A 23089-nucleotide genomic window follows, 5' to 3' on the forward strand; every position below is an offset into this window, starting at 1 on the left:
GATATTTAGAAAATTAAATAAAAAGTATTTAATTGTAATTGTTTCTATAAACTTAAAACATAATTATTTGATAAACCTAAAAGTTTAAAAAACTTTTAGGTTTGGAAACTAAAAGAAATAAAAATGAGTCTTGAGTCTGTAGCTATATGTATTATAGCTTAAAACGCAAAAAAAATATTCTACATTAAAAAAAAAAACGGTTTAACTAAAAATAAAAAAACAACATATTAAATAGGTTTTATATGTGCCGAGAGTTGAATAACAATGCTTAACTTTCCTAACATTCAGACAGCTAAATATCACTCATATAAGAGATTTCATATTAAATCTGTTTTTCCTTATTTAATACGTTATTTGTACAGTTAGAAGAAATTTTTCGTTGTTGTAATACAAACGCTTAATAAAGAGTTTAAAAGGTTATTACGTGTAATCAAAATCTTCCCTTCAAGTACAAAATTTATGAAGTCTCTTCATAAAGCACTAGTTAGTAAACTTCTACCACATAATTCTAAGTTAATTGAATCGTACGAGACTCCAGTTCCTCATCGCGTGATTTAATCTGCCTAATACGGCCCTTTATAAAACTTACTTCATATTAATTACGTGGGAGTTTTACGTTCAAAACATATATTCTTGACTGAATTGTAAAATCGCTTCAAATTTATCAGCTATTTTATTTTTTTTAATTTATCGCATGTCGCATTACAACCAGCCGCGGAGTAAGGGTAAACTGAAAGCCGCTCAACAAACTAGTCAGGACCGAAATGGTGACTATAATGGTGTGCTACCCCTGACCGTCTAACTAAAGTTATACGATTAAAGTTCATGGCTGGATAGCTTGTCAACTATTTTTCATTATCAGTTCCATTCCTTATCATTAAGTTAATATTTAAAACTCAATTTGAAAAAAAAGTTCCACGATTTTCCGAAATGTTTTAATTTATTAGCTCTATAATCTCAAAAAAACACTTGCATTTTAATTTCACAAAACATCACCAGCCGTTTGTAATAGTCTTATTAGGATGATAATATAAACTTATATATATTTTTAATATATTTTTTAGATTACTTTCTAGCCTACAAATATCATCTTGTATATACTTAGTATCCGTCAATCATGATCCAATACAGTGAATAATCTTAGAACGAATTGATGCGAGCGTGATGATAGATTTCGTAGAAAATCCATCAATTGAATTGATAAATATGAACGTATTGCTCATAAAACACCCGCCGGGACGTATTAGATTCGTATTTATTTCTTCTATAACTATACATCAAGTATATATTTTATTAAAAAAATATTTTTATGTCTATATTATAACGTTCCTCATTTTTCTTACAATTGCGGAACTTCGATCAAAAAACTAATTAAACCTTATAATTATGACCGTAACTTAGCAAACAGTTCAATGACAAAGTCTATAAATCATCAATCAAAGAGAAATAATGTGACTTTGCGTATCATATTTTATAGATGTCAATAGTGGGGAATTTGTAAAGGTATGTGAAGTAAAGCCTACGATTACGTTTAGTTATGCATGTTTTATAAAAGTAACACTCTTAAAACATTTCTGTAAGAATTAATAATAAAAATAATAAGGAATATAACAATGTATATTCCTTATATTTAATTATTGTTATTTAAGTTATATTTTTCGTCACGTGGTATACCTATAGAGGTAAATTTTGTGGGTTAGATGGATCAAAGAGTGTTGTGTTCTGTATATTCGCATACGATCTGTGAGCTTACCTAAGAGAATACAGAAATCCGCACATGTCAAATTACGTCAAGCCGTTTTGTTATCTGTTTTAAATAAGGCATCCGAATATCATTCGTCGCAAAGGTAACGATATATCAAATAGAGTGAAAAATAACCGATATAAAATATTATTTACTTATAGTATTTATCGTAAAATCAATAATGTTGTTATTTTCAAATATCACTCTAGTGTTTCTTTTTCAAAGCAAAGTAAAAATTGCCTATAATACATACATATTTTTATATGTCAAGTGTACGTGAACCCTTTGTTTTTGACTTTAAACAACACAGGTTGCTAAAATTGTTTCAGTATCTTAAATAAAATACTCAATAGAGTCTCTAATTCTTTAATATTTAATTTAAAATAACAGATTTTGTCTCTTATCGCGTTCACGTTTAACTCGGCTCCGGTCAACTTTTCCGAAATTATTGTTTTCTACATAAAATATAAGTTAAATCGTTTCGGAGATTCAACTGTAAAAAGGCAACAAACAAAGTCCTTGCGCTTTCATAATATTAATTGAGATTTGTTTTATGTTAAATCAAATAAATAATGGGGGGGAAATAATAACAGCAAAACGATTCATTGAACATAAACGATGTCGGTTGACGCATAGGCGATAGAAAAAAGGGCGCGATGTTGATTATGTACTTAGCGACGTTACCTTAGCAATAAAATATAAAACTCTTGCTTTATTAATACGATAGATAAGTAATTTTAATAGTATTTTCTAATACAGTTATTTTTATTAATCTGTAAGTAACATTTTTATTAATCATGTAAAAGGTATCAATGTTCAAACACGTTAATTATATGACTGAAGTTAAACTCACAACAAGCAAAAAAAATATGAAATGTTTTGATCGTAAAATTAAAACACCTAAAATAAGGTTCGATAAGAACCTCTACAAGAGCTGACAAAGTATTTTATGTTGAAGGATCATTCCGATCTTGACACGTAGCCTCGTTTATATTGAATAGAAAAAATATATAAAATATTTATTTATAAAAATTTTATAAGCGAAAAGTTAAATTATCTGCTGTTTAAATTCTTTTATATTAACTATAAGAGCCAAAAAATAAATACAAAATTATATATTTTATATCAAATAGTTAAAGTTATACATGGCCAGCACACAGATTATTGTTAATATGTGCGGACGGCCAGTTTTAATTTGAAGTTTCTTTGTTCCATTATAGTAATTTAGCATATTAAAATATATATATTAAACTAACTTACAATTACCCGAGTTCCGTTTGAAAATACCTCGTCAAACATTAAACAATCGTACATATTTGAGCACACAAATCGTTTTCCACGAGTCAGGTAATGGCCTGTCAATAATATTTGTAACAGACAAGCCAGACAGAATCACTAATTAAAACCTTTCACTCCAAAACCTCGATGTTTCGTTAATAAATGTGTCACGTTTGTTAGATTCGCGTACTATTTAACAAAAGGAACATAATCAAAATGTCAGATGGTATAAAAAATGGAACAGCTCTTCTTATTTACATCTCGTCACGGATTTATCTTTCTTTAAGGATATATCCTTAAAGAGGGAACGAACTAAATTGCTACAAGTGTCTTTTGTTCCAGATAACGAGGATATGAACGTATACGCTGTGATAGTTTTTATAAAACGTGACTTTATTACATTTTATATTTTTATTTATGAAACATTGCAAATGAAAGTCAGCTGAACCTCCGTTTTAATGTACGTTGATTAGTATTTCTTTAGAAATGTACTTCCAAGTCAATGATTCAAAAAATCCTTAATAAAAGCTGAATCAAGATTGATTGAAAATTTTTATGCGGTAGAAGTAGGAGCGAGAGGTGTAACAGTCAAATCTCTCTTCAACCTGCTGAAAGACTTGGGCCTGCCAAGAACTAACATCAGTTCATTCTTGGAACGTGCGTCGAAAGCCGCCCTCGGAGGTTAGTTTCAAATTTGGTTAGGTAGGGAGAGAAGATTGGACAGTGGAGGTGAGCGTTTAACGCGCGTTCTATAGGGGCCCCTTTAACCTACACCTGGCAGAAGAAGCCGTCCCAGGCGCTGTTGAAGCTCCTCTCCCTGCAACGCGATGGACCCGGCACCCGCCCGGTGAATCCATAGCTGAGAAGTTTCGTCTCTTTGAAATCTGTTGCTACGATTACTATCGTTACGACAGATCTAACTCAAATCATATATTTAAACAATTTTCATGTTTCACAGATACTGGTAAACTGACTAATAAATTAACTCAATTTTCTTTCCACAAAAAAGATATATTTTAGGAATTAAGTAGTATGTTAACTATATGAAGGACAATTTGAATTTGACTTAACGATATTACAAGAAAGTAAGCTCTGACCCGTCAGCTACGCTTATGAATCTGTTATTTCGTATGCTTTATATGCAAATAAGAATAATACATGTTCAGCTTATCATTAAATGCGTAGACATTTTCTAAGTTATTTCTGAAGTAACATATACAGACTTTTAGACAAGACATATACTAAGGGTGGAATGTATAAGTAATTTAAAAATAAAGAGAAATGTTAAATTGTCTTAAGAACTGTGAACTGAGCTGAGCTTTCAACCTCTTTTATCATGGAAACCTCGGTAAAATATATTAAAACGCTGTGTTTTATTTGATTCCACAGAAAGAATTACTGAACGAAAGAGACGAGTTTTAAACTTTAAACCGATGTTATTTGTAATGAGATCTAAGACTTTGGCGAGTATTCATTCAAAAAAAACTAATATTTTTCGGAACGCATAGTAAATCCGAAAAATATTAGGTTCATTTCGATGTTACTTGTTATAAAATTTCTATAGGGGCACTCCTGTGGCCCGTTCGACGTAAAAAACTATTCGTTGTGTGTATATACGTTACTTAGAAAGCGTTTAGTTTAATATAACAACCAGAAACCTCCTTTTTATTTATTGGTTATACATAAATCGCGTATTATAAATCTCAGAAGATAGTCGTTACCATTCAAATCTGGTGTAAACAATTTGCATACAACTATAAAGACGATCAAATCTACCGTGTAATGTAACAAGTGATATGTGCACATCAGACGCCAACACAATGAAATAAAAACGTCCACGCACACGCCTCATAAAAGCTAAACTACAGAAATCTCTTCAAAACCGCAAACAAACGGTCTCAAGATTTATTCCCCGAATAAAATAGCGATTAAAAAAGCCACTGAAAATTTACCTTCAAACTCCTCTAGACTTACTGCTTATATAAAAAAATAATTATTTCATTTGGTTATCTTTCATAAAACCTTTTTTTCGGAATTAAAATACAAAATTTACCTGATGCTTGATTTAATGTCATTTTATAAAACTAGGCATTTCAAACATATTAATGAATTAACCCGTGGACTCTCCCTAAATTCGTTTTTGTAGAGACGTTTCAAATCCGCTTTAATCTCTCTAACGAACTAAGTGTACGGATTATATGGGTTTATAAAATATTATGCACAGATTTTTCGTATTGGAAAAACATCTTTTAGTGGAAAATAATTAACCACTAAGACCGCGGAGAAGAAGACAAGTACATGTGTCACGTGTTAGTCTGTTACTTCATATGGAATAGAGAATAATCAGCGCTATCAGTATTTCTTCTTATATGTAGATAATATGGGCATGTTTTTGCATACTATCGTTAATTGTGCCTTTGGTTTTGATGTCAATTAAAGATTAAATGTCAATCAAATTCTCCAATATCAGTCAGAGGATATGAAATGAATTTCTCGCGTTCTAGGACATTCGTTATTTCTTTTTAATAAAACGCTTAAGAAATCTGGCCGGAGCAATAAAAACACCGTTCCATTCTAATCTCTGTTCTGTGGATTACTAAAGCAGCCAGCGAATGGAAGCCACGTTTGTTTAATATAAACTGTGAATAAAGCTCATCTTGTTTGATTTGCTCGGAGCTCTATGAAAGGGAATTTTATAACGATAAATCAAGCAATTCATGAGAAATGAAAAAATGACTACTCCTGGTCGTTCTCGAAACTTATTTATTTCAGTCATATTTCAGTATGAAAGTGTGAACACCTATACTATGATCTATTACTCTCACATACATTACCTATAACTCTGATGGGACGGTCCAAAGCGCCCTCAAAGTTTTTATTGTTTCTCTTCCGAATGATTTTTTAGTAAAGGGATGAATTAACTACCTATGATATGGCAATAAATAGTGCAAAATGTGCATAAATAGCAATGATACATATGTACACGGATTAAATGAATATATTATATTTTAACAGAGTCGACTAGCTTGCTCCTAATACTCCTATTAGTAAGAACCGAATACTTATGTTGTCTCCAAAGAATTTAAATATCCAATAATTATAAAAATATGAAATCTATCAAACATACCAAGCGGAAGCATGTTTTTTTTATATTCTTTGTATGTTAACATAAAAAAAGCAGTAAAAATATAGTTCTAATAGAATTTCCTTTTACAAAATCTCGGCTTACATAGAGACGCGTGTTCAAACAGCTTGTAAACAAAAGCTCTTAACCTATTAAAGTAAATCGGGGTGAAGGCGACTGCAGCTTGGGCGGCACATGAGGGAGGCACGCCACTTAGCAGAAACAAACATTTACTAAATACGTTTATTGTAACACGAGCTGTTTGTTACGAATCATAATTTAAAGTCATTCACTATACAATAGTTTAACTACTGACCCCTTTTCCCCCTCAAATTCAGTTTAAAGTAATTAATTGGATCTACGAGTCTCGAAACGGAATCGTTTGACAGCGTTCAATTTACAACTTAAATCATTATTATTTAGAGTCTATTTTAATTAATTCGCTATATTTTAAATATTATTAAATATATTCATTTCCATAGAAAAAAATATTTCTTTGAATATCTGACTCCGTTCTGTAGCTTTCATAATATATCTTTGCTTTTATGTTTTAAGTCACATTGGAATTTTATTATTTTATTTTAATTAAAGACTTTTAAAGTATACAGAAAAAATTCAGTAATTCAGTAATTGTTAATAGTGAATAAAACACTATATTTAAGTAAGAATGAGACACCTGTCGTTACGAATATCACACTAACGAGGATCGCTTTGTTCTTAGAATATAACTTTAATAATTTCAACGAGGAAACACATCCCGTGAAACATGGACGGCTTATTTAATTATCTTGTAGAAAATATATTAATAAAGAAAATATATATATGGATAATATTGCGTTATATAAGGGGTTTTCCAATAGGGACGCTTGAACTTTGACAGCTGATTGCGGCCATGTTGTTTGAGTGACAGCTGTCAAATGCAGTGTGTTATATTCATTCCGTCCTCCCAAACCACCATGGCAGGTTACAGTGTCGAGCAGCACGTGCAAATCATAAAATTGTTTTATGAAAATGGTTCCGCGCACTTCGCCCGTTTTACGGTCGCGATGATCGTCCTGCCGAGTCGACTATCCGTCGATTGGTGGACAAATTCGAGTCAACCGGGTCAGTTAACAATCAGCCGGTTCCCGTGCGTCAACGTAACGCGAGATCTGCCGAGAATATCGCCGCTGTGCGCGACAGTGTCCTCGAAAACCCGCGGCAGTCAATTCCGCGTCGCGCACAGGAACTCGGCCTTTCGCAGACGACAACTTGGCGAATTTTGCGTTGTGACTTGAGCCTGCACCCGTACAAGATCCAGCTGACCCAAGAGCTCAAGGTTAATGACCATAGACAGCGCCGTGTGTTCGCTGACTGGGCATTAGAGCAGTTGGAAGTTGACGCCGATTTTGGCAAAAAAATCATCTTCAGCGACGAGGCGCATTTTTGGATGAATGGCTATGTCAACAAGCAAAATTGCCGTATTTGGGACGAGACCAATCCACACGAGGTTCACCAAGTGGCAATGCACCCGCAGAAAGTGACTGTTTGGTGCGGATTTTGGGCCGGAGGCGTGATTGGTCCGTATTTTTTCGAAAACGATAATGGTGTGGCCGTCACCGTCAATGGTGAGCGATACCGGTCGATGATAACCAACTTCTTTTGGCCTGAAATCGAGAATATGGATCTGGACAACATGTGGTTTCAACAGGACGGCGCTACGTGCCACACAGCACACGCTACGATGGAAGTTCTGCACGATCAAGCGCCCTTAATGGAAAACCCTATATAAACAATAAATAATATTTAATAAAACTATTGTAATTTTATAACTATGAGGTTGAATGGGTAATATTATATTGTGTTTTAAATTAAATACATTCATAAACATATATCGAAAATATTCAATTATTTTTCCAATCAGAAAGCGGGCAATTCTATTATAATAACTTTGAGCAAAGAAAGAGGACGCAACAGAATACGAAATGGGATCGTTACACACAATTGTGATATGGTATTTTATATTTTGTGTATTCTAGTGTATATTCTAGTGTGTATTCTAGTGTATATTCTAGTGTGTATTCTAGTGTATAATCTAATGTGTATTCTGGTGTGTATTCTAGTAAATATGCTAATGTATATTAATACTCACCGTTCCGAGACCCGTACAATTATCTTCATGGTGTACATCAGCCATTCTTGTTGAAATTATCTGAAACAAAAACTATTGTTACTCAAACTTCCACACTTTTAAAACTGATATTTCACGTCACTTATTATAACTTTTATTCTTCTGTTATATTACGTTTATATTTACATACAAACATTCAAATATTTTAGTCATATTATTCACCAACAATCTCATAATCACATAAACATCGCAAATATTTTAAGTTTTTTAATATTAGGTATACATATTCAGTAATAATTCGATCAAAATCATTTAAATCAAAAAAATTGTAAGGCGTGTCCTCAAAGCCTGTATCCATGTTAATGTCCTCCCTTTATATAAATCATGTTCAAACATTGTTGAGTTCCACGTCTCGGGAGCCCCTTGTTTACTGAGGAGTGAAACAACGCCGGCCGTCCGTTTGCCACCGAATTCTACACAACCATATCGATAGTGTACACAAGGAAGCAATGCGCCATTTGTAAAAATTATGTTATTTATTTCACGTCAAATTAACAATGCTTATAAAATATTGATAGACTTTTACATTCATAAATGTTAACTGTACTAGTGTATTTAATTTAAATCCATAGAGAAAATTCGACACCAGATTTTCCTTTTGAAATCGATAGGAAAACAAAGATTTATAAAAATTTTACCTGAATTTAACCACGCAAGTGTTTACATATACTCATCATAGGTCCCCTGACGTTGTCAAACTCAGCAGAGCAGTTCAAACTGTTTACTTGTTAATATTTCCAATAATGACAGTTTTTGTTGTGTGAAGCCACATTAACAGTGCTCCATTCACCGCTTCGCATTAGTTCACTCGGAGTTCAGAGCGGAACTTTTAATTTAATTCTTTGTTTTATTGTTCAGCTCCAACATGGGAATTTATAAAAGTTCTTTATTTAAAAATATTTTTATTCATAAAAAATGTCTCTTTATATAAATATAAAAAAAAAACAATAATCCCATTTAAGACGAGTGGAATAGTAGGTTATTGAGGAGATTAACTTGAATAAGGAAAGGTCAGCCAAACAAGTAGGTCACTTTGTGCTATAGGACTATTCTTGAAACTGAAGAAGTTTCAGAGATAGAAGTAAACACAGAAATTAATGAACGAAAAGATTTAATTACTTTTGTTCCAATTATTTTGTCTCGTCGTCCAGAAACAACAATTCCTATAATTTCCAATAAATTATTATTATTTAAAAATACTTTCATAATTTTTAATATTGGAGAAGCTATTGGGTTTATTTTTATTTTGGTCGAACTTAAAATAAATACTGCCAGGAAGTGTACACTCGTTCAGGAATAATGTAAAACTATAAAAATACTACTGAAGTCGTCTTGGTCTGTTAGCCACGTGTTGCGTCATCGTGAGATATTTTTACTGAATTATTACGTTACACAAACAAGTCTAGTTTTATGGGATCATGAAAACTGAGTGCACGTTTGTGGACCTTCTACTGATAGCAACAAAACAGATATCAAAAAAAACAAGCAATTGAATGAAACAATCTACGTTCTGCAGGCTTAAACGGCTGCGAATATTCGATACGTTAAATCGCCTCCACCATATATTGAATAGTATAATACCTTCAAATTCAATCGAAAGTAATAAATGCCGACGAATTTTAAGTTTATTTAATATGAAAAGAGTCGAAACGTGTGGGCAATTTAAATAGTTGACATACGTTAATCGATTTCATGCGGTCTATTTGAACATCAATACAAACCGTCGGGGAGCAATAACGTAATGTCCTGCGGTCGCGGTAGTTCGAGACTACAGTCGATTGCTTTCAGTAATATAGTAAGTTTCAAGATAACATATAAAATTAATTGAACCTGGCCGGACTAAACGTGCGCCGGAGACAAACTTATTACATACATAAACTGTTTCGTTCAACAGAATATAAATCTATTATAATCTATGTATTATAAAAGTTAACATTGTCAAACATTGGTATCGTCCAAATATATGAATCGATATACTTAGAAAGCATCAAATCCAAGCCCTAGTTAAACAACACTATAAATTAGATCGAAAACAAGATGGCGGCTTAATCAGCAGGTGACACTCCTGTCGTTTACATATTCATGATTGATTATAACTTTTCGCATACATTTCAGAAATTAACTTCTTCATGTCCTATACATATGAAATATTAGTAAAACATAGCTATTATACAATGTTTATTAAGCGTTAATACATCTGACTGCAAGCACTTAATGTAATTAAGTATCGAGCATTTCACGTTTTAATTATTTTAATTATGACATTCGAATCGTTTACGAACCTTTTTAATTATATTTTTTAGTAGAATAAGCTATGACATATAATAAAATTTCAATTACGGACACCTATAATTAATCTTTTGGATATTTTATGTGAGTACACATTAAATTTAGTAGCAGGATGGGCACACAAAGATTCTTTGTCTTAGGTACAATAACATCAAGTGACTTACTGGAATTAAGGCTTTTTATTGGCCATAAAGTAAGGTTAAATATGTCGTAGGAATACTGAGTGCCCCAACCCGCCCCATTACAGACTTGTTTAATATAAAGTACACATTGTATAAAACGGTTAATGCGTTTTTCACGGTTCCCGGGATTTTGAGCACTAATTAATTTCTCATTTAAAATCCGGATTAATTTGACGCGATTTATTATTATTCGAAAATGAAATAGAGCCGTAATTAACAAGTTAACGACATAATTAAATTGTCTAATCTTGCTTTTATCACCGAAATGTGAAATATGGAAGGAATCTTGCTTAGAATTGAAGGTAGAGATGAAATTAAGGCTGAAAACGTACAAAATTTCATAGAAACATTACACCGTTTTAATTTTTTAAACAACATATATTTATATATATAATAAGGACATCTTTCAATATACAACTAATTCATTATCCATCTCTTCATATAGTGAATACACTAGAAATCTCTTCCAAGTGCTACACTCGCTGTATTCAATATATTTCATACTGTGACGTTGAAAAATCTTATACATTACGTGATAATCTTCATTAGTTATAATATGGGGTCGTTGAACTTCATACTCGACAGGGATGAGGCTCTTTATTGATAGTAAAACTTTATCCTTTTATGTTCGCTTAATTTATAAAGATGAAAGACTTTCGTTTAGCGGACTGTAAGTAATTACTGCATCGGCGGGACATATACATGATATAAAAATATAATATATACATAAATTTTACTAAAATTATCTTTAAAATGATATTGAATGAAAGCAATATAATTTAGGAATACGTCTCGGACGTTTGTATGTACGTGAATACAGTTAATATAATGTTCCAAGGGTAGGTTTCCACATGAACAAGGTCCTCAGATAAGGTCAATCTCTTGAAGATGATGTGCTTTAAGTCAGATTCTTCCAAGTAACTTATCAAATCCAATGTGACTGTGAGAAAAACTACGACTTAAACCTTATAATTTTTTTACTTCTGTAAGGTTTACCGTATAAGCTTTGATCTCTAATCGCGTTTCTTGTTATTAATGACAAATATATTTTATTTTTGACTTATTATATATAATTTGAAACTATACTTTCATCATATACAATATTATGCATATTTTTGTCATTTTTTTATATACATCTGTAAAAAATGCAATCTCAGCCATCTAAAATATATTTCTATAGCGTCATACTTTCATAAGAACTGATCAATTCAAACTAATTTGTCATTTTTATCTTTCACAAGTAGATAATAATCAAACATCGAAAGTAAAATTCGATCTTTACTTTATATGAAAACTACAAAGATCTAACAATGTTATTTTTCACAAGCAGATGAATATAATGAAACATCGAACATACAATTTTATCATTAATCTATATGAAAACTATAAAGATCTGTGTGTTATATTAAAACAAATAGCTGGACAGTATATAATTAGTCGTGAGACAGCAGCGGGGGACCGGCGACCGGCAATTATCGCCGCGGGGACCGTCCTCTGTAATGCTTAGTTTTTATATTTTGCAATTTCCAAGTCATTCCAGATGAGTACAGCTCTTAATATCGTATAGTGACATGGAATACGAAACAGATGTTTGTTTAAGAATATTCCTCATCCTCACTGCCAGACATAACAAAATAAATCCAATTACAAGGAACGAAGACATTGATATACACAAAATAAATTGATTTGTGTTTATTTTTATATTTTTATTCTTTATCGAAGGAGCTTTATGAATTATCGACGTCACTTCCACAGTCCTTAGTAGTTAAACTGAGTTTTAATCGTTTGAAATTATTTTGTGCATCTCTGGAAGGTAGCAGGTGAGAATTTAGTATAGGACTCAATAGTTCAGTCGACTAATGTGTTAGAAAGTGACATGACGGAAGTCTCACTTTCGATTCCCTCTCATTAATATAAATATTTAATAATAATGGGATCTAAGACTTTCGCGGGTATTCATTTAAATGAAGCTAATATTTTTCGGATTACTGCGCAACCGTGATCATCTCGTCTGCCCGTGATCACGGTTGCTGCAAAGTAACCGAAACGTCGGGAGGATATAGTTTTTTAAAACAATAAAATACGTGTAGTAATCCGAAAAATATTATTTTCATTTATTTAACATTATTTGAAACTAATTGAATTATTTCGCTCAAAATTGCTTCAATATTTAAAACATAAATAAAATTTCATCACCATTAAATTTTTACTTGACTATGTCTAACCTTACATATTAACCACTGTCTCGTCCATTGTCCATACATATTGACTAACGCCTTGTATAAACTTTTATCATTTATTATTTGCATGAATACTTTCTTTTCCGTATATGCCGAATCAGAGTTTCCCTAATATGCTTTCAAACGCTGATATTTATTCGCTTCTCCAAATTATCTTAAAAATTATATCAATTCTCACTCTTGTTATGCATGTGTATATTCTCTATTTTTGGGCACGCGAACACTCTTACGAACGATTAATGACAGTACTCTTTCTCACGATCACCATATAATAAAATAATTCATTTTCCGTTTTTGTGTACATTAGCTGTCAATGTGAAATAATTTTTCCTTCCATATTGTCAATCGTATGAACATGGAATAAGCTCCCCTCAACGGTTGTCACTTTAAATTGTAACAAACTAAAAAGCGTTTGTAATTAACGGGGAGACTGCTTTTATCTGCTAAAGTTTCACTACAGAATTCTAACAATAAAGAAGCAACAAAGACATTTTACAAATAGACTAACTTCTGTCTACAGACCATTGAGTGTAACACTGATATTGTCTGTCCACTCAGTGAGAGCACGACATCTAATGTAGATACAAAAGATGTATAATATACTTAAATATGTATATGAACAGCTTTATTCGCATTTATCAGAATATTTTTATTCACTTTCATTCATTCTTTCATAGTATTTTTATCGACCAATCTATCTCCATATCAAACTCACCTAAGTGATCCGTTGCTGTTGTAATTTCATTGCTGCCTGAAAAAAAAATACCATAACATTTTAATGAGTTATATAAAAATGACCTTTAAGTGTTATATTAAAATGTTTAATAATCTGTTGCTTATATGTAACACAAATTCTAAGAATTGATCCGAAACATTGAGACCTCATTTTGACTAATTTTGTCTTATAAAATATTCCCTTTCAGTTGAATTTTTCAATACATATATAAGTAAAAATGAAATTCTTTTATTAGACCCGTGTATCAACATCTAAATCCATCAACATAATTATTATATCAAAAGATTATGTAGTCGTTTTTTAAGAAACAATTTTCTAAATTGTAATATCCGGCTGTAATTTCTGCGATCCAAGATTAGGATTATATTTTAATTTACGAGTCATTTTTCATTGTGAACGAGACGCTAAATAATAAAAGGAATCCTTAAAAAGAATTAAATTTCTATATTTTTTTATAACGTTCGGTCGGTACTTGACATGACACATGTTTGTAGGTGGATATGAGATCGCAAGTGACGCATTATCTCATAAACAGCCTATAATTTTTTTCCTTGAAGGCATGTTATACACAGTGGTACTCAACAATTGAATTTATATCCAATTGTTATTGGATAGATAAACTATTAATAATTTCAAATCTACTCATTGAACTCGTGTAACGTGTATGGAATGACTCCTGAAAACTGACTTCATTCACTCAGAATATTAAGCGAATCAAACAAATTGGATTTAAATAGATGTACTTATGTTTTATTGACTAAAGTGATGTTTTTCTTTGACATTTCGCATTCCTTGATCTTAAAGTTTGTGTATTTCACTTCAAACCTTAATAATTTCTTTTTATAATCAACCTTTGATCAAGATGAATGTTTATTCGTCCTTATTATGCATTTCGGTACACTTAACATTAATGAGATATTATTTCTTTTAATTTTTAGAGACCATCAGAAAAATCTAGTAAGTATGAAATAGATTTCTAAACAAGTCCAATAACTAGGACTTTATATTAGTAGCAGTTCTAATGAAGATTTCATGAAAATCAAATAAATCTTTAATTAATGTTTAACAGAAATCTAATGAAGGCAGTCTAGAACGTTCCACGGTTAACACACAACATTGAATGCAATTAGTGTACATATACTCCTAGCACGAGTCCGATTTGTTGCACTACAGACTGACAGTTCGCAGTTAGTATTCACATACCTATGTTTATACCGTTATGAATGAAGATGAATGAATAATATGAAAAATCATGTTACAGTTGTCAGCGACAGATTTGGCGAAGAAGCTATCGAACTATTAAAAATAAAAGTAGAGTCAATTACAGACCAAAACATATTTAAGAGTTATGATAACTAATACCCGACGAATAGAGTATGTAACATTTTAATGACATGTTGCAGAACATTGAATGTCAAAATATACTTACAATAATATAGTACATACTATAAATAAAATGGAAGCGAAATAAAAAATATATTTTTTTAGAAAGAGCTGTCATTATTAAATAATTATATTATTTAATTGTATGATTTCAATAAGTGAACACAGACAGACAAATGTTATATACCAAGTTTTTGTAGTGTGTTCTGCTACGGATCTCGTAGCTGATTGTAGAAAGTGCTACGAAACGTAGCATGTCTACAGTAGATTTAAATTATTTTTACTATTTGCTTTATGTCAGTGAATATATAGAAAATAATATTTAAATATATATATATAATTATACTACTTGAATTTTATGTATCTATAAAGGAATTAAGTTCTCAAATTATCGTTTAATGAACAAATAAAGGCGAGTTCACATTATGACTAAGGTGTCGTGTAGACCAGCCTTTATGACACACAATATCTAGAGGGTATGATTAAACGTAATTAAGTCTTGTATTTCACCGCACAAAGTGACGGTTTCTACCAAAATAAATTATCGGAATATGTCAAGATTTTAAATATAATTTGTGGATTAATTTGTCGTCATAACTTTAACGAATGTGTTTGGAAACGGAGCAAGTGAAAGTTATTTATTGAGTTATTTGGAATAAAAACTTTCTTTTCCTATAAATTTTAACATCGAAATTATTAGAGATAATTAATTATTGAGACAAACTATGTCGTTTTTTTAATTGACTTATGTGAAATACATATATTGTTATAACTTTCTCTAAATCTGTTTTCAAAAAGAGATTATATATATATACTGTGTGTGATATATATTATTTAAAATTACTTTTTAACACTAAAAAGTAAATATAAGACTACTTATAAATGTAATGAAATCGGTTAGTATAAAAAAATATTCATCATAACTATGTTATTATAGGAGATTAGTAAATAATTTTTTTACCAGGTAAAATGCAAAGAAACGAAAACAATAGTTGTGTATTATTTCCTATAAAAGGCTTACAGTGTCGTAATTACTTATACATTTATATGTTACATATACTGATATAATAAACATCGGATTACTTTAGATAACAGGTTATAAGTAAACAAAATTTATTTCACAAAATCAATTGTTACCCATGTTGGCAACTACGTAATACACAAATGAAAAAAATATTACTTGCCATAGAGAACACGATCTCAATTTTTTTTACTATAATCCTGTTACGAAAAACACACGACACTCATTTTTTTTGTCAAAAGTTTTTAATGTTATACAACCTGGCGTCCGCGCCACACAAAGTTTTACTGAACACTGAAGCGACCTTCTTTGAACGTCATTCATAAAGCTATGTCTACTACAATAGTTTGTTGGAAATACATTGCTGTGCTAAAATTATATAGATCATAAATATGTGAACAAATAACGCAATGTAATTTAAATGTTTTATTAAATGCCATTTGTCTATTAATATAAATATTATTATACGTCACCTTTTTTTATTATTTGAAATTTTTTTATTGCAACAATTGAGTTACGAAAAGAAGGTTGTTTAATTAGTTGATGTAATTACTTTCACAATCTCAAAATTAAAATAGTTTTAAATTAAATATAATTAATTACGATTATTTTAATAAATAATATCAAATTGTCTTATAATGAACAATCTACCACCTAGGTAGGAAATGCCACCGGCTGTCAAAAATGTTGTATCAAGCAATACGCTTCACGTTTGCATTTCTTAACATATTAAACAATATAAAGCTATTGTTAAAACATTCTTGTTTGAAATTCTTAGACAGTTTTTATTTGAAAGTAAGTATTACTTTATTTTCTACGTAAATCTGAAGCAATACTCATTATATAATGAGATCTAAGACTTTCGCGAGTTTTATTCATTTAAATGAAACTAATATTATTCGGATATCACTACATACTCCCGGCGTTTCGGTTACTTTTCAGCAACCGTGATCATCTCATCGGCCCGTGATATGTAGTATGTAGTTTTTTACAAAAATAAAGCACGCGTAGTACATCCGAATAATATTAGTTTCATTTAAATACTCATTATAGTTAAAACAAACTCATTGTCATAGCGTTTCTAAGATAATATTTTATATCATGTGACATTTCACTTGTAATTAATTTATCTGACACTATGAATTTGATCAAATGTCTTTTTCTAGTTACAGTCATTCAAAATGTATTATTGCTTTATTTCGAATGTTTGTTTTAAAAGATAAGACCCGAACGATGCGTTCCCTCGTCATATCCGTTACTTTAAGATAAAATCGAGATGCGTTTCATAAATAATCGTTATAAATTTAATAATAATCGTAATAAATTTGAATCTGCTATCAAAATACATTCATTTCTCACACACTTGCATACAAACATACAACCAGACGCAGCGTTTAGGGATTCCAATGAGAATGTTTTACAATGTCATAACTATTTCGAACAAAATACTTGTATAACACATGAAAAAAAATAATTAAAGGACTTTTCAAAACCATATATACGACTGTCCGATATTATTTATCCTAAAATATTATACACTATACTAGGCCGCAAAGGACCCGGCATCCGGCGACAATGCTTAGTTATCGTCTTAACTATGTAATACAATCAACTAGTGAACATATAACAAAAATCTCACATATTAAAAAAATAGTTGAACGTAATCATAGACATTATTAGAAACTAATATTAACCATGTTTTGGAATATGACCCGTATCAAGGAAGTCCCTGCTGTTACAAACCTAGTAGAATAGTTAAGACAAGATATAGTTTGAACGAGAGGCTTCTAAAACGAAAGGCTACTTCAACAATGTAATAACTCCAGCACTATGTACCACAAAAATTAAAGGTTAATCTCGTTTGTTCGTGATCACGGTTGCTTAAGGAACCGAAACGTCGGGATTATTATCCGAAAAACTTAGTTTAATTTAAATATGTTGGTACACTCGACAATCTCAGATATCATTAAATTAATACATCATCATCATCATCATCAGCCTACCGGAGCCCACTGCTGAGCAAAGGCCTCTTCTCACATGGAGAAGGTTAGAGCATTAATCACCACGCTCACTCAAGACGGGTTGGCGATTTCAATCTTATTCAATCTTATAATTTGAAATTATAAGACCAGGTTTCCTCACGATGTTTTCCTTTACGGTCCGTCAGTGGTGTCTAAATACTCTTAGAAAGTACATATGATTCGGAGAAGACCACATTGGTACTTGCCAGGTTTCGAACCCGCGCACTCACGTATGAGAGATGGGCCTTTTACCTCCAGGCCACCACGACTAATTACTCACAATATTACAATAATTAATACATATTAAAAAATATCAAACAGACTTATAAAAGACGTTAATATAGTGAACTAAGAAAAATTACGATCATTTCAATAGTCATGAGATAATGGCGTAATGAATTAAAGTTTTGCGTCAGGTGTTAAAGCCCCGTCTGTGTTTGAGTCACGATCGTTGTCTGATTGACTTTGTTACGCCGATACAAGCCACGTCATTGTTTTCACATACTTGTAGTATCTATCAAGAGCTCGTCACGTGATCCGGTTAACTTCACAAGTTCCGTCAATGACGTCATCAAGGCTCTAGTTGATAACAGACGTGGAACCGCCGTATAACGTTATATTATAAGGCTGTTTTATTTATTTATATTAAATTCAATTGCATCTGAACTTTTTCACACTAAGAGATAAAGTTAATGTCCGTGAGGTCTACTTCGCCAGGTTAAATAATTTAAATAAATAATCGTGAGAGTATATTTGTGGTAGAGCATTATATGGTTAGCATTAAAAGTTCCAACGTCCTTATCTTCACCACTCCAACCTGTTATTAATGACTTCGTCACTTAAAATGAAATAACGGGGACGCGTATATTTAAAAATTTTATTTACAACTTAATTATATTACTTTCCTCCGACAACATGGATAAGATGAAAGGGTATGTGGGACTCCCGGGATAGCCACGGATCTACACGTTAAACCTTAACAGTCACCCTCATCGTCATAGCAAAAGACTTGAAAACTAAGTTCAGAAGTCACTTGTGCAATAGCACATTGTAAAAATACATGATCCCGTGACATAACTGTGTATCGTTCTAGACTTTAAGTTTAATACTACTCTTTCCTATACTCAGATGTTGTGCAGTGTAACACTATCCGACTGAGTCTCTTTTAAAAGTAGTACCTTTTGATGGTCCGCTATAATTCTTGAAATTATTTTCTGTAATTCTTTTTCACGATCATCACAGAAATAGACGACTCCGGCCTAATTTTATAAACATACATAATCTTTTATTTACTCCGGCTCTCTGATTATGAAATAAATATAAAATGCGTAACATTCGTTTATCGCAAATGTTCTTAATTTAATTTATCTGACTTAATCTTCTCTCTTAGTCCACAGACATTTTTCATCTTAGTGAAAAATTAAAATGCTTCCCATATTTCAATAAGGTTGCCAGAACAGATCAAATTTTTGACAACACTATTGCACTTACGACCTTTTCTACTCACCAAGATGACGAAAAGAGTCATAAACATTCAACTATCCATGTTTATAATAGTGAAGCTGGTGAAAATGTATGTGATGGGAAATAGATTGTAAAAATAAAAAAAAATCCTATGACAAACTTTATTATGTAATTTTTATTTCACAAACAACTGTTGGAAAGATTTGTTACAGCCATACCGTCTATGTATAACTTTTATTTCAAGATTCTTTAAGGGAAGTTATAAACCACGTTGCACACAAAACTATTAGATTTAAGATAATCTCTCCATAACGTGATTAGCGTTATCTTTTTATGTATTAAGAAAAACAGGCGTTTTACGAACATACTCATACAAATCACCTCACTTAGCTATAAATAATAATAATACATATCTCAAGGGCTTCAATTTGTTTAGAAGTTATAAGGAAACTTACAAACGGATGAATACATTCATTACTACGTTTGACATTAGCCGCATCCAGGTAAAAAAAATACAAACAACGCTTCTATATTCTGAGCACAAAATTTGTATTAATATCACCGGGCTCTCGGGAAGGGAGTACTTTATGTCTGTATTTTGAAATGCTTACTAAGAAGACCTCCTAAACTTGTTTCGGACGAAAATAAATTTTATTTCAGACGACTCGGCTTTGACTTTCACATAGATAACATAATACATGCAAAATAAATCTGTAAATATCAAAACCGAGGGAATTGAAAAGTAATCGTTAGTAGTTTCGATAAATTTCATTAAGGCGTTTAGATTTTACTTTCACATAATCAAATATTAAGAATATATCATAAAATAATATTTCGAAGTTCAGGTATTCGTTAAGAAAAAGACCACACAGATTAAACCAGACAGAGGTGATGCAGAGCGTCTTTGAAATATGTTTAAAAACGCCGACATAGCTCGATATTATTGTTTAAATATCTTTCTCAGCATCATTTCCAGCTTTTTTATGACAATAATCTCGTAAAGGTAATCTTATTACCTTTTGTTAAATGGAAATCAATAGTACCAATACAGACGCAGTTTTTTTGATACATTTAGAATGTACGTTGTGTCTCCAGAGCTAGCTGAAATAAAATGCTATTGAAGCATTAAAAATAGGTCACAATCAATTTAAAATAGTTATATATTGACATCCAATGACCGATGAGTCGTCGTAATCTGTGAGGTGAACGAACTGTTACATTAATCTTACATTATTTTTGTACAAAACTGACAAGTGTCACATTGATGCGACGAAATACGTACGCGAAGACATATTATGTTATATTTGTATTGTTTATTCTTGCATATAAATAACATAGTAATAATAAATAACATATAATGTTTGCTAATACTATCCTTACGATGGGTTGGATACGAGACCTAATACCAACCACTCTCAATCTGTTAAGGATATTCTGAAAAAGGGGGTTGTGTTATTCATAAGTATTTTTATGTTCGTTTTTAACTGATAACAAAGATTTAAACTATAAATTAATACATATAAATTATAATTAAATAATAACACGTTTTAATGGCACATTGATATAGGTATATAAAACAAAATTAACAAAGATTTTGCTAAAGTTAAAAAAATGATTTCTCTTTTTTTAAACACATAAATCATTATTATTTAATTAAAAATTACGCAAAAAAATGTTTTTCAATGGTATTGTGTTTACGAGTTTATGGCATGAAACATTAAAGATATTCTTATTCTTATTCTTATTTTAAATTTTATACTATATATTTACACATAAAAAAGGATATTGATATTACACACATGTCTATAAACGACTTATTCCGCGAGAAATCCTTCCATCAACCTTTAAAATTTTATAAAAAAAAAAAGTATTAAATAAGAAAACAGTGGTGACAAGCAGATTATATGTTACAGGATGTTCTATGCATATCGTGTAAGCGAAATAATCCCGGGGTTCGATGTCTCGGACGACAAACGAACTCTTGAAGGTGAGTGATAACGGGCATTGATTGAAAACTTGGCAGAATATATAGCTGAATTCCGAGTGTCAAATAACTGTTTACCAAATTCGACAAACTTTATCTTTATCAATATTTATTTCGTCTGGTTGTTGCATAACCTGCATTCACTTTGAACCATTTGAAGCAGGTCAATACCCCATTTGTCTCCAGTGATATTTTCTCATCCGCTGGTTCGGAATACATCCATCCAATCCTATGAATTTTATATCCTATGGGATCCGAATATAAACATACCTTTGTAACATCGTCACCGGCGCATGTAAGCGGAAATATTCCGAATTATCCCGTCTTGCTTGCTTTGCTATATGTTTATTTTCATGACGTTTCACACGGAGACGTATTTTTATATGATGTAATTTATATCACAAGTACTTTCTTAATAATAACTTATTTATATATTATGCTAAATGACAACATTAAATGACGATGCTCAATTGTTTAGAACTGGGTCACGACGTTTACTTCTGCAATTACACGGAATAGTCTTTGGTTAAGGGAAACTCATCAGGCTTTTTACATCGCAATTTGTTTCGGTCGTTTGAACTAAAACAATTAATACAGGTTACATTTGTAAGATCTTAAGGAAGAGTAATTTGAAGTAAAAAACAAAAACAAAACAAGGAGCAACGTTTAAAATCGCACAGATAAGACAAAAATAGAAGTAGCCCACGAAAGAGGTTCATAAAGTTTCATGACAAAGAGCAATACGGTAAATGTTTATTGACGTGACTGGACGGTAGGTCCTTAGCCTTTAGTGTCGCCATTTTATTTATGAGCTAACTTAAATACAGAAAATATATTTTTTTTCATTATACATTTCCTAGTATTTTCCTACAAGTATAATGACAAATTCACTTTCTTGTTGAGTTCTTAGTGTATCTGTGTCTTTAATCGTGTTGTTATTCTAAAGCAGAAATGAATTGCTTTCAAAAAATGCTTCGTAAACAAACTATTTTCAATAACCAAAAAAATATAATCATATCAAAATAAAAAAAATCCCCTATCTCATTTCTTAACTCCTTAATAAACTTTGTTCAATTAAAACTAATTCAAATGTAATCTATTTGTTTGTAACTTTATCCTAATGTATACAAATTAATTCACTGTTCCGATGGTCATAATTATTTTTGACATTAATCTCAAAGGAACCACACAGATAGCGACTAGCACGTTTTTACCTGGTGCACTTCGCGTCAGTTTCAGCATAAATAATTTAATTCTATCATCCTTAGACGCGATTTCAAAACATCACATTATTATGCCGTAGCTCGTTAGATATTTGTGTAAAATTAATTCCGCTCCGTCGATCCGAATGATTGAAATATTTTTATGTCGATAGTAAACACGCTTCCGAAATAGAGTAATGAACTAAGTGCCATTATATGACGTCTTGTAGAACGACTGAATTCTGCAGCTC

The 23089-nt window shown here is 31.3% G+C and overlaps 1 protein-coding gene across 7 annotated transcripts in view; it reads right to left on the reverse strand.

The window, feature by feature from the left end:
* Window positions 1-23089, reverse strand: part of LOC116765866 (adenylyl cyclase 78C-like) — a 51365-nt gene that overhangs the window by 13846 nt on the left and 14430 nt on the right. For 6 of the 7 annotated variants that reach the window (XM_061526713.1, XM_032655518.2, XM_032655510.2 and 3 more), the window contains exons 2-3: window positions 13743-13778; window positions 8278-8337 (exon numbers count right to left, since the gene is read on the reverse strand). In XM_061526713.1, the coding sequence (XP_061382697.1) occupies window positions 8278-8322 (45 nt within the window). In that variant the 5' untranslated portion in view covers window positions 8323-8337; window positions 13743-13778. Of the gene's footprint in view, window positions 1-8277; window positions 8338-13742; window positions 13779-16326; window positions 16452-23089 lie in introns of those variants that run through there. The other variant, XM_061526711.1, reaches the window with a different exon arrangement.

Source organism: Danaus plexippus (assembly GCF_018135715.1).
Source record: "Danaus plexippus chromosome 3 unlocalized genomic scaffold, MEX_DaPlex mxdp_25, whole genome shotgun sequence".
Lineage (NCBI taxonomy): Eukaryota > Metazoa > Arthropoda > Insecta > Lepidoptera > Nymphalidae > Danaus > Danaus plexippus.